Genomic DNA, 12877 nt, shown 5'->3' with positions numbered 1-12877 from the left:
TTCGTTGGCAGCCGTTGCGACTGGACACATGGTAATAGGTTATCACCACAAAAAAATAATTGTGGCAACAAAGTGTGCTATTGCAACATCCATGCGGGAAGTTGCCACATGTTTTCCCATGGCAGCACTCACCTGATGCCACAATTTGATTTGTGGAGATAGCTTTAATGCAACATGTAATGAATTGTGGAGACTGATATGTCGTAGCGATAGACATTTGTGGCAACAACCTATGCCGACGACGGCCATTTCATGGCGCATTACTCTTTCGTGGCAATAGTCAATTGTGGCAACAAACTATGGCAACAATCCTTGTTTTTGTGGCTTTAGGTATGTTGCCACGACCCACTATAACTGTGGCAATAACCTATGACAACAATTCTTGTTTTCATGGCATTAGGCATATTGCCACGACCCACTGCGCTTGTGGCATTAACTTTTGGCAACAAATATTCCAATCGTCGTAACAGGAAATTGCAACATACTTGTTTTGATGGTGACAATAGCAAGAAATTATTGCGACAATTTAAACTTTCCGTGGCGATGCTCTGTTTCAACAAACTTACTTTGGTGGCGCCAAACTGTTATCGCATCATGAAATTTTTTGTGGCGCCAAACTATTACAACAATATAAAGTGCTCCATTGCAACATCCTAGTGCAACAAAACAGATAGGCGTAGCAACTGAGATATGATGCAACACTATATTTTTAGTGGTGGTAGCATGTGGCAACCAAAAGTGGGTTGTGGTAATAGTCTATTGCAACCGTAAAAAAATACAAGCTTTCAATTACAATATTCAAAACCATACGTATAATATGTAGATTCATACAATTCATAATTCTGATAGAAAATATCCATCAAATAAAACTGAAATGTAATTTAGCCATCCTAATTAACTTCGAAGACTAAACTGCCCGTGATCTAGAGTCCAGTCCAGCTAGTTCTTTGGATCCTGCAACCAAGAAATAAAAAAAGTTCTAGTTAATGAGTCAAACATAACATACGCCATACAATTATGCCAGCTCCATTGTTAAAAACTATTGCTAGACTAACTAGCTAATACTATGTCAGCAAGCATGTAACTAAGGCATCAGAACAACTATACAAGTGTGAATGGCTAAGGCATAACCACAAGTACATCTACTAAAAGTTTTTTTTTCAGAAAAAAACATTGCTTTTAACTTAACAGTGCTGGGCTGAATCACCCAAAGCACAGAGCAGCCACAAGGGCTGGTACATCAGCCTCCCCATTCCAGTTAGGTTCTAACATCCTATCAAGTCTAGCAAGCGCATGAAAAACAGAGTTTGCCGAGCGACAACATACATTTATTTCATAATAAGAAAACCATAATTTGAGCGGGTACTTGGTATCCTCAATAACAGCAGCATAGGCCGACGAGTCCACCTTATTGATATTAAGTGCTTCCATCAGGAGTTGCGAGTCCATTTAAAAAATGACCCTCACAACCCCTATATCAGCGGGAAGAGATACTGCATGGGACATTGCAGTGGACTCATCAGCAAAGGCATCACGCGCATCATCATGACATCCTGCTCGTGCATACAGAATGGTACCATCATCCGATCATACATCTACTAAAAGCTCCTGCTATTGATTTAAGTTATGACTAGATGTATAGTTTCAGTTAAGTTCATGTCCCTAGCTATCACATATTCGTTTTTTGTTGAAGTTGTGACTCGATGCAGCAACAACACATGGTAAAAGAGAAGAAGCAGCTAGCTAATTATGAAGACCAATGACGTATAAAATGCAGGTGAACATGAAGAGAAAGCAAGGTTGTGACTTACCATTGCTTTAAACATTCGAGATTGCCTTGTTGCAGCTTGTATGAGCGCATTTGAAGAAATAGCAGTCGGCCTTGAACCTGGAGTCTTATTAGGACTAGATGTCTGTGAAACAATATTTTGCAAGTTTGGATTACTATTTTCTTTGTCAACCCTCTTCGTAGGCACCTGTAAATAGAAGTGCACTTTTAGCAATGCAAGTAAGCAACATAAATCTTACAAGGTCGGAAGCATATGACTGTAATCACCATCACCTGTTGGGTTCCCATCTGTTTGCTCAATTCTACAAACTTTGCCATCATGTTTTTTCCAATTCCAGCCTTGATGTTCGCTCCTCTTGCAACAATCTTTCCCTTTCAGCACGCTCTTCTTTTAACCTCTCCTCAAGTTGTTCTCTCTCAGCACGCTCCAAGTTAATCCTCTCTTGTGTGTTAGCACGTTCAGCTTGTAGTTGATCTTCTAAGTCATTGACCTGCTGGCTGAGCTGAGAGTTTCGCTCCTGGGTGGCTGCTGTAGCACGAGCTTGCTCTTCAATCTGGATACGGAACTTTTCAGAACTAGTTGAAGTTTTGGCCATGTATCCGTACCCACGAGGCTGCGATGACTTGCATTCCAGAGTGTCTTTGCAAGCGGTCTGGAAAATATTGTTTTTCTGCTCACTTGAAAGTGGACCTTCAGTTTCAGCTTGTTTGTTTTTAACCTCTTCAAGTGCTTTGTCCTAAAATGAAAGGAACAATTATAGGTGCAGCATCAATATTGACACTATAAAAGATGAAACAAGAATAACACGGTCCAACGCATGAATAATCGCATCTGATGATGAAACATGCCGAATTCACATCATTGACTAACTATAGAATAACCAAAAGTCAGTGTACTCACGTAAACTTTCTGGGAATCTGTGTTAGACCATGTTCCATCGTTTGTGTGGGTGAGTTCCCATAGAGCAATACAATCTGGCTCTTCTCCAGTTTCCAAGTTTCTCTGCAAGTAATATAACAATGAGATGCTTGAAACATGACACCATATTTAGCAGCAAGGCATAAATATTTAGTTGGACTCATACCTTCTCAAAACTAACTTTCGAGTAAGATTTTGATCCCATTATGTGTTTTGTCTTCTGTTTCTTACGGTTATCGGCGTTCATTTGGCTGCGTTCCTATCAATTCATTGAAACCAGATATAACCAGTGAGACTAGCCATTTGATCTTAACACATAATAGACAAACCGTGATCTTAGAGATAACCTGAAATTTTGAATAAGTGCCAAAGTACTCAATCATCCATTCCCACTCTTCTGGTTGTAAATCTTCTGGCAGATTAGCCAATCTAGCTGCATCTGTTTTGTATGCCTTGTAAGTGGAGCTTAGAGTTGATCGCCAGCCTCTATATCTCTCTTTCGCAATTTTGAGAACTTTTTCTTCTGTTTCTGGTGTATCTTCTAGGCAGGGTGAATGTCCGACCACGTCCTCACTCCAATGAGTGGTAACTTTCTTTTCATTATGACTACCACGTCATCCTTGAACGAACGATAGTTCATTCCTACTGTACCACCCAATTTTTCAGAGAATGTAATATTTAGCTTTGCAGATCCATTGGCAAAACGCTTCTTAGATGCTTTAAAACCTTTTAGAACACCTCGCCCTTTCTTCTTCTGTCCACCAGCTTCTATAGCCCAGATCATACAAGAAAAATTGTATTACTCAGCATTAGATTGTAAAAATGATGACATAAATGTAAACGAAAGCAAGTACCATCCTGTAGTAGCGCACGGTTGCGGCGAGCATGGGATGGCCATTCAGCAAGGGAACACATGTCATTAGCAGATACTGGAATGTTAGATTGTTCTGGAGTTCCTGTAAAAGATTTTGTAGTCTTGAAGGTTTAGCTATTTAACCCACACCAAGATTTTATGCATTATAGCAAATGCTAAACAATTTACCAGATTTGGGTTGTCCACGTTGGTTTTTGTATGCCGTTATACTTTCCATCCTTGTTAAGAGAACAGAGCCTTTCTTTACTGCACACAAAAACAATCATGGGACTTAGCATTAACAAAGTATTGATATTCTGCACCATTCAGATAGGTGATTATGAAGTAAGGATGTTGTGTACCCGGAGCATCCTCCGTAAAATTCATCATTGTGCCCTTGTGTAGGTAAACCAGACATATGTGAATGGACATGAAAGGCAAAGTATCAGTGATAGGTACATGAAAATACTACTCTGAATCTATAGGGAAAAAAATCCAATGTGACTCGTGTAAGACCAAATATCTATTAAAAATCATCTTATGGTAATCTGAATCAAATGCAATGCAGAGGATGACTAAACCTGGATATGCAGCGGCAAAGCTGCTCATACAACAATCAATTAAGCTGCTTGTATTAGCTAGCTAGCTAGCTTTGTACATACAGAGTACGTCTATATCTTTCAGTTAATGGATCTAATGGATCTAATGTTCAAAAACCAATCTAATGCTCACGACCCCCTTTGGCATCCAGGAGGAAACAGAGCGAACCAGGAGCAGAGATGGTGGAGAGGTCTGCAGGCATCTCGGGCACGCTGGGGTCGGGTGAGGCAGTAACCAGCGCCTGGCCACCACGTCACAACACCGGCGTGCACAGCCAAGACGGCTGCGGCCATGAACCGGGCTGGGAGGCCCCCTCGAGCCCCAGTTCAAGGCCGAGGCGAGCTCCATGGCGGCCAGCCTCCAGGCCAAGTTGAGGCGCTGCACCGACCCTCCAGGCCGCGAGCGCCTCCGCCGAGGCAGCCAAATCGAGGCGCGATGGGAAAATGCCACCGGCGGCGGCATGTCCCCTGCCCTGACTTCTTTTCTACGGCCAAGCGGCGAGCGGAGGAGAGAAGGGGCAGCCCCTCTGAATGGATCGGGATCGAGAGAGCCGCGCACCGAGGAGGAGCTTGTGGGGGTTTGATCCCGGACAGATGCGGGCGCAGAGGAGAGGGAGGAGGGGGAGATTGAGGAGGACTAGATTTTTCAGCGATGGAGGAGATCAGGAGGAGGACTAACCTGACGCCGTGCACCTGATGTGGTTCGTTCTGTTGACGCCGTCATGACGCCGGCAGCACAGATGAACCGAGACGAGAGCTCAGATCCAATCGCCCATGAAGACGCCATCGTTTGGTCTAGAATTATATATTCGTGGGTTGTTAGGAAGGTATTTAGCGGGAAGCTAATTTTTTGGTGGGAACAAAGACGCTAATTTGGGACCTTTTAGCGGGAGGTTAAAAAATATTGGCGCGTACACCTAAATTAGGTGGTGGGAAAGTAACTCTTTCTGTTTAAAAGAATGCAAATTTGCCATGATGTAAAATGTTTGCCATGGCACAAACATACTGCATGTTAATTGACATGGCAAAATTACCTGGGTGGATTTGCAGTAGTAAGTACAAAAGCAAAATCAAATCTCTTAAAAGTTGCAATGCTTAATGTGGTCATCATCAATCCTACAAAGTCAAAAAAAGGGAAACAAACACATATTTCTACAATCAACTCAAATTTGTTTTTTTACTACTCCATGTGAACATGGCCAAAGTTGTAGTGGTGACATGGCGAAAACTATATTAGAGGCATGGCAAATAGATTAGCAAATTTGCCATGGTAAAAAAATATGTGTATGTCATGCCAAAAGTTATAGTGGTGACATGGAAAAAGCTATATTAGAGGCATGCCAAAAGCTATAAAATCCTTTTTGCCATGGCAAAGCAGTGTTCAACAATATATACTTTTGATTCATGGCAAAATCTAGAGAAAATCCGATTCATGATTCATTTCAAAGCTAGAGTTTGTATGTACTGATCACATGGCAAGTTTACAAAATTTGCACTACAGACTAAATACAGGAGGACAAATGCCATGGCAAATTACTGAATATAATTCTCGCAGGAGGACAAACAACACTAAACAGTGCTAAACACTACACACTAGTTGCCAATTTGCCATATTGTACTAAATATCATGTTCTACACAATTTGCCATGCTCAAAAGAAACTATTCCAGAAAAAATATTGTCAAGATGTACCCAATGTGTACCCATGTGAACCAGAAATCTAAAATCTGCTCGATGCACATATCCTATCCCTGATACTCCAACTCCCTGTACAACAAAAGTGCAAAGTTTCAGTGTACATTAAGCTGAACCTGAACCATTCTTTGTGACGAAACTTCCTGTTCTAACTAAATCTGCACGCATGTGCTCTGCTGTTGTGCTCGTCCCAGGTCAGTAGCAGTAGGAGAGCTCAGCTAACGGCAAGGCACATGAGCACAGCTCGGGCGGCTACTAGGAGGCGGCGAAATACCTGGGCTCGGGGTGAATCCCGGTGAGCAGTTCACCATCCGCACATCACTAGAAGAAAATGGCGTCCCCGCCGGCGAGCAGATCCCTATTGGCGCATCGGCGAGCAGGTCGGCTGCGAGCCGCAAGGCCTCGTCCACCTCCTAGTTGACCTCCATGAAGCGCCGTGGCGTCAGCGTCAGCACCTCCACTACTCTCTCCCTCCGCGCCCCGCCTCCTCGAACAGCACCGCGCCCGTCAGTACCTCCATTGCTTCTCCCCCTTCCGCGTCCCGCAGCCTCGTGCGCCACCAGGCCCCGCCTCCCGGTGTAGGATGACGGCGCCGCCGCTTCAGCTGGTCGCCATCGCCTCCCTCGCGCCCAGGGCCTCGCGGACATCGCCATCGCCGCCGGGTTGGAGGTGGGCGCATCGCAGGGATGGTGCGGGCAGCGTCGCCCCGAGCGCGGCGGCCTGGTGCTCGTGGCGGCCCTCGGCCTCGGACCGCGACGGCACCTCGCTCCGGTCGGCGAGGAGCTGAGTCGTAGCGCGGCAATACCTAGTGCTCGGCTGTAGCGAACGCCAAATCCCTGGCCCCCTTCGCGGATCCCTCGACCCCTGCCGCCGCGACTGTGGCGGGATCTGGTCAGGGAGGAGCCTCGTCGCCGGCGAAGGCCACTCCTCTCTGTATTGCGTGGCGGAGACAGAGCAGTGTGCTCTGAGCGGTGGAGCAAGGGGAGAAGAAGATAGGATTGATGCTGGCGTTCGGGATGAAGCCTGTTTTAGACTGTTTTACCGAACGAAAACAAAACGTGACGTGTCGGACCTCAGTTGCTATGAGATTCGTGCCTGTAGTCAATGGCACAGAGATTCTAAATTACGGGGTTTTCAGGAGTTACGAGTTATAGATTCCGAAATTTATTTGTAAAAAGTTATATCATGATGAAAAATAACACCAAATACGAGTACCAAGCACCTATAAGATGTGCAAAAAAATCAATTAGTGCCGATGGAGAACACTGAAACCTCATTTAATATTGAGATTTATCGTCTTAGGAATGTGTTGTTTCATCTTGGATCTGCACTTAGGTTGGGATATGTCAAAAATTTGTGCCTTGGTCAGTTGGTCAAAGCAGCAAAAAAATGGCAAGTTTAGAACTACAGGTCACAGAAACCTCATGCGACCCTCACTTTAAACTATTAGGTTATACTCTTGTCTCGAAACATAAGTACTGATGGGATGGGTTGATGAGACAGTCGATCTATGTCGGTCCCGATCTAAAATTCCGATCTTGAGATGGGGTGATCTCAGCATCATTCATCTTATCGGATAATCCGTGGAGGGTTCGTCCAAGCCAGAGTAGGTCGAACATAATTATGTCGCTTTTGTTCAAATGATAATCATAGAGATTCAACTATGTAAATCAAACAACCAAACCAATTTTGTTTTGAGATTTATTGTGTTAGGACCGGGTCGGAACACCACTGGTCTAGGGGTCGCCGCCACCAACGACGGCGGCGGGGAGGAAGGGAAGAGGGAGGGCTTGGGAGGAGGGGCCGGGGGTGGATGGACGGAGAGCTCGAAAATGGATCGCACGGTCTTGGAAGCTTTCGACGGAGCCGCCCCCGGATTCGTGGGAGACGAGTTGCCCTGAGCCTCAATAGCGGCGGGGAGGCGTCGATGGGAGGAATTGAACAGCCAGGTGACTCTTCGGGACACATGGACGGTTAAGGGAAATTGGCTGGTGCCAGGACCCGGGTTGTACTTGAATAGAATTACTATCTTCTTTCAAACAGAAAAAGAAAGGGGTGAAAAAATATCCAATTGCCCGTGAACATATTTCAGTAAAAAAATTGCGTGGACATATTTCAGTAATATATGTTATTCGACCTTAAAAGAAAGTATATACGGCAGAAGAGCGTGTCTGGTCACCCGGGCGATCGAAGCACCCAATGGCGCGACCGACCAGACGACCGGTCTGATGCCACGTGCCCCGGGCGATCGAAGCACCCAGTGGCGCGACCGACCAGACGACCCGTCTGATGCCACGCGCGGCTGAACCACAAAGGAGGGGATCGAAGGAAAGAAAAGGGGCGCGACATCATTTCTGTCACCCCTCAAAAAAGAAAAAAAATCAAAGCGAGAACAGAGACAGGGGAGACACCAAATCGAACCCAGAAAAGAGAAAGGAGAGAGACAGGTCGAAGGAAGAGGGAGGTGAGAAGAGGGTTTCGGGAGGCTCGTGTAACATCCCAAGTTTTCAATTTGGAATGTTATACATTAGATCATGCGTATTTTATTTATTGCATTTTAGGTCCGTAGAAAAGTTCATTTTGTTCGGCTCATTTTTAGGAGTCGAGGAAAATTTACTTCATTAGTTTTGGAGTCCGGTAGATTTTGTTTTCTGTGTTTTTCCGAGCGCGGAACTGTTTAAAAAAAAACTGGACCAAGGCCGGCCAGGCCAAGGCCCAGCCGGGCCGAAGGCCACCGCCCCAGGGAGCCGCGCGTGCCTAGCGCTGGCGCAGGAGGCCGCCGCCTCTTGCCTCGCCTCTAATCCGTTTTGGATTAGGGTTAGTCCTTTTCCTTGTTTTGTTTTTCCTAGTCCTACTCCGTTTGCCTTTTTCTTTTAGGATTCCTATTCCTAGTCTATTTCTTGTCTCCTACCCCAAGTCTCCTCACCCCTCCCCAATATAAATACCCAAGCACCCCCCCCTCTAAAGCATCAAACTCAAAGCCTAGAGCTCCACCACACCCCGCGCCGCGCCACTCCTCACCCGCGCCGCACTTTAGCCACCGCGCCGCGCTGCCCTACACCACCGCCACTGCCGCGCCCTGCGTCACCGCCGCCGCCGCCCTTGTGCCCGCACCGCCGCCCCTTGCCCAACGCCCACGCCGCCGGAGCCCCGTTCGCCGGAACCTCGCCGGAGGTAGCCCCGCGCCGCATCTATTCTTTTCATCGGATCGTTTTCTTCTAATCGTTCCGATTCTTTTCTTCTAAACCGTTCCGGTTTTCTAGATCGGTTTTTCGTTTCGATTTCTTTTCCGAAAACCCTAGATCGGTTTTCGTTCTTCTTTCGGACCGTTCGTCTCAACGAACGTGATCACCGATTTTTTTCCCGGTTAATGACGTCCGTTCGTTTAACCGTTCTTCGTTTTCTTTCTCGTCGGATTTATTCCGCAATTGCGATCTCAGATCCGATCTTCTTTCTAGTTTTTCTTCTCGCTCGTTTATCAGAATCAGGTGATTCAAGCGCCTGGAGTTTCGTCTTGAAACCGTCGTTCCGTCTAATCAATTTGAACAAGCTTTTGCCACAGTAAAAATTTGACCTAGTTTCAACTTGCTAGAACCGAGTAGTTTTCCGCCGTTTGTTTTCTATTTCTTTGTTCGGTCCGTTCTTTCTTTGCAACCGGAGTTATTTAGTTGAACTTTCTGGTTCGTTCTATTGTTCGAGTTTTCCTGTGCGTTAGATGAGTACTTATTGTGTGCTTGCTTGTTTGTCTGCGATAGACTGACCGGAGTGTGACGAGTAGGTCTATCAAGAGTTTTGAGTGCGAATCATCTTCATCAACATTGCAGGCAAGTTCACACTTTGATCATACCTTTTCTACAACCTAGTTTTATTGCATTAGATCAATCCTCACACATTGCATGATTAGGATCTAATTAAATTGTGGGATGGGAAGTAGATGAGGCAGTACCTATTACCTGGTTACCATGAAACCTTTGGGAGTTACTTCTACGTTTGCTTATTATGCCATGCTATGCTAGTAGACGTGGATTGGGTGAGTGATATCCATGACAGATGTGAGTTTGATAATTTTTAATGGTTTATCTAAGGTGGCAACTTAAACACACATCTGGGTGGATTGAGGCACCTGATGTCTATCAGGACTTGCCTGTTTTTTTTGGACCGCCACCAACGACCTGAACAACAATAGTATGATTATCCCCTCATGTTTCTCTCTGTTTTTTTCATTGCAAGAGCAGCAAATTTAGATTGAAAATACATCACATGAGCATTAGTACTGTGCTATACATACAACATAAGGATGCTGATTTTAGTTTGAAAGTAGCAAACTAATTTTCCCTTGCTTGTTGTTCTATCGGTAGCTACTTTCATGTTCTTCCACATCTGCAATAATAAGATGGTTCAGGCAAATAATAAGATAGAAAACCCATGCAAATTTCAAAACTGAATCTGATGAACATGAATGACGTTCATATACTTCAGTTCAGTTCAATTTGTTCCCTGCTCATGTGCTTATATAATCGCAAAGCTGCTGTCTCGAGCTCCTTGGCTTAAGATGGTGTCTTCTTAGTGATGTTGCTCCAAAACATTTTGGCTGCTTCACACTGAACCTCAAACCAAAGGGAAATTAAACAAAAAACACACCGAATGGAACTTAAGCAGAAACACACAGGAGCTTTAATTGAGTGAATCATTCAAATTAAACCATCTATAAAAATTAATATATGGCTGCAACCATTCAACTGAAACTCCTAAAGTAAAATTGCATGACAAGTATCATACACTGAATCAAGTAAAGAATCAAGCAAGTATCTTGAATATGATATGTAGCGTGAGGTATGTAGAATAACACATTCGTGGAGATCAGTAGCATAAAGGTATGCTATGTTCTTCAGCATAAGTCAAACAATCTGGTTGTTAGTTTTGAGCCGTGATCTCTTCACTGTCCCTGAATTTCTGTTTTTGCATTATCTAGCCAACTACTAAACTAAACTTATTTAAACTCATGTCACATATACTACCATGTGATAGTAGTACTATTTCTTCTTCCATCAACCAAATTTTGCTTTACAATGTATAGATAAATTTTGCTTTACCATGTGACAGTAATATTTGTATGTATGTATCCCTGTTGTCTTGTCTTGTAATGCAGCTAGTGATGCTGTTGGCTGTAATTTAGCTACTAAAGCAGCTGTTATTTTTTTTAACAGGACTGGCTTTACGGAGATAAGGCAAAAATTACACGAGATAAGAGCTGGATGGACAGGGAAAGAAATTCTGTTGAGTGGCAAACTGGCATGAAGGATTTCTTGAATTTTGCCTTCGATGGTGCTCACCCAGACTCAACAGTCCCATGCCCATGTAGGAGATGTCTCAATGTTGTTCCAAAAACGAAAAAGGATGTTCATACTGACTTGTTGTTCAATGGGATGGATCCAACCTACACTCACTGGATATACCATGGTGAACAATCCGATGAGGGAAGCATGTCTGAAGATTCTGATAATGAAGATGCTGGAGATGATGGTGCTGGGGTATGTGACATGCTCAATACTCTCGTAAGGGGCACAAACATGGAAAGCAATGCAGACATTGGTGAAGGTGCGGGAGACATTCATGTGGATGCTTCCAGCGGTGATGAAAGGAACCAGGAGCCAAATGCAACAGCCAAGGTCTTCTTCGAACTATTGAAAGAGGCAAAAAAAGAGTTGTACCCAGGTTGCAAGGATTTCACGAAGCTATATTTCATTGTGAAGCTTTACCAAATCAAGTGCGCGTTTGGGATGACCAATAGAGCATGTGACTTAGTTCTGCAGATGTTCACACAGGTGTTGCCAAAGGGTCACTGCATTCCTACTAATCTCGCTAAAGTAAGGAAGGTGATCCAAGATCTTGGGCTGGACTACAAGAAGATACACGCGTGAGTTAATGATTGTGTGCTATTCCGTAATGAACATGCTGATGCAGAAGAATGCCCTGTCTGTCATGCGTCTCGATGGAAATCTACTCCTGCTACTGATGAAGACAATGCATCAAGTCGTAAATCAAAGAAGCTAGTGCCACAGAAAGTTCTAAGGTATTTCCCGCTCATTCCAAGACTGCAAAGGCTGTACATGACAGAACATATGTCATCACATATGAAATGGCATAAGGAGGGTCGGATGGATGATGGCGTAAAGAGGCATCCTGCAGATTCCTAGGCATGGAAGCATTTTGATAGGAAATATTATAAGAAATTCTCAAAAGATGCTCGCAGTGTTCGGCTTGGCCTTGCTTCAGATGGATTCAACCCCTTTAGGCTCATGAGTATATCACACAATACATGGCCTGTCATTCTTATTCCATATAACTTGCCACCTTGGATGTGTATGAAACAAGAAAATTGGATTATGTCAATGATTATTCCAGGACCAAAGTCTCCAAGAAATAACATAGATGTGTACTTGCAGCCCTTGATTGATGAACTGAATGTTCTATGGGAGGATGGTGCTGAGACATATGATGCTGCAACTAAAAAAAAATTCCAGATGTATGCATGCTTGTTGTGGACCATTAGTGACTACCCAGCTTACGCAATGCTGAGTGGTTGGAGCACAAAAGGCAAGCTAGCATGCCCGTATTGCCACAAACATACAGATTTTTTATGGCTCAAGTATGGTCGAAAGCATTGCTACATGGGACACCGATGTTTTCTGCCCAGGACCCACAAATGGCGTCGAAACAAGTGTTTGTTCAACAACAAGGCAGATAATAGAGAAGCTCCAGTGGCACTTACAGGTGAACAAGTTCTACGGGAACTTGATAGCATTCAGCATGCACCATTTGGACGGTCAAATAAGAGAAAGCGACCGGAAACTAGTAGTTGGCATAACTGGCGGAAGAAAAGTGTATTTTTCCAGCTCCCATATTGGAAGAACTTGCTCGTAAGGCACAATTTGGATGTTATGCACATCGAGAAGAACATTTGTGACAGGATTGTGGGGACTTTGCTTGAGATGGATAAGAAATCAAAGGATGGTGTGAAGG

The 12877-nt window shown here is 44.3% G+C and overlaps 2 protein-coding genes across 2 annotated transcripts; both read right to left on the bottom strand.

The window, feature by feature from the left end:
* Window positions 1–739: 739 nt before the first annotated feature.
* LOC125537104 lies at window positions 740–3251 on the bottom strand. The gene is made up of 6 exons (XM_048700407.1): window positions 3056–3251; window positions 2875–2967; window positions 2691–2792; window positions 2063–2526; window positions 1812–1976; window positions 740–954 (listed from the first exon to the last, which is right to left on the bottom strand). The coding sequence occupies exons 1-4, from the start codon at window positions 3089–3091 to the stop codon at window positions 2107–2109; spliced, it is 651 nt and encodes a 216-aa protein (XP_048556364.1). The 5' UTR covers window positions 3092–3251; the 3' UTR covers window positions 740–954; window positions 1812–1976; window positions 2063–2106.
* On the bottom strand, window positions 3250–6116 carry LOC125536396. Its single transcript, XM_048699609.1, has 5 exons — window positions 4840–6116; window positions 3924–3957; window positions 3751–3828; window positions 3563–3664; window positions 3250–3476 (listed from the first exon to the last, which is right to left on the bottom strand). Exons 1-5 carry the CDS (start codon window positions 4945–4947, stop codon window positions 3250–3252), a joined length of 549 nt encoding a protein of 182 aa, XP_048555566.1. The 5' UTR covers window positions 4948–6116.
* Between the last annotated feature and the right edge of the window lie 6761 nt (window positions 6117–12877).

This window comes from Triticum urartu, chromosome 2 (genome assembly GCF_003073215.2).
Source record: "Triticum urartu cultivar G1812 chromosome 2, Tu2.1, whole genome shotgun sequence".
NCBI lineage: Eukaryota > Viridiplantae > Streptophyta > Magnoliopsida > Poales > Poaceae > Triticum > Triticum urartu.
Note: the sequence above shows the minus strand (reverse complement) of the source record. Positions and strands in the feature narration are given on the sequence as shown.

Bases quoted from the DNA above. Each gene is read 5' to 3' on its own strand.
- LOC125537104 (XM_048700407.1), bottom strand. From the start codon at position 3,091: ATGATTGAGTACTTTGGCACTTATTCAAAATTTCAG. The intron at 2,968-3,055 runs GTTATCTCTAAG...ATGAATTGATAG, and splicing joins GCACTTATTCAAAATTTCAG to GAACGCAGCCAAATGAACGC. The intron at 2,527-2,690 runs GTGAGTACACTG...CTTTCATTTTAG, and splicing joins CAGATTCCCAGAAAGTTTAC to GACAAAGCACTTGAAGAGGT.
- LOC125536396 (XM_048699609.1), bottom strand. From the start codon at position 4,947: ATGGCGTCTTCATGGGCGATTGGATCTGAGCTCTCGTCTCGGTTCATC. The intron at 3,829-3,923 runs GTACACAACATC...TTTTGTGTGCAG, and splicing joins TTTTACGGAGGATGCTCCGG to TAAAGAAAGGCTCTGTTCTC. The intron at 3,665-3,750 runs GTAAATTGTTTA...AATCTTTTACAG, and splicing joins ACGTGGACAACCCAAATCTG to GAACTCCAGAACAATCTAAC.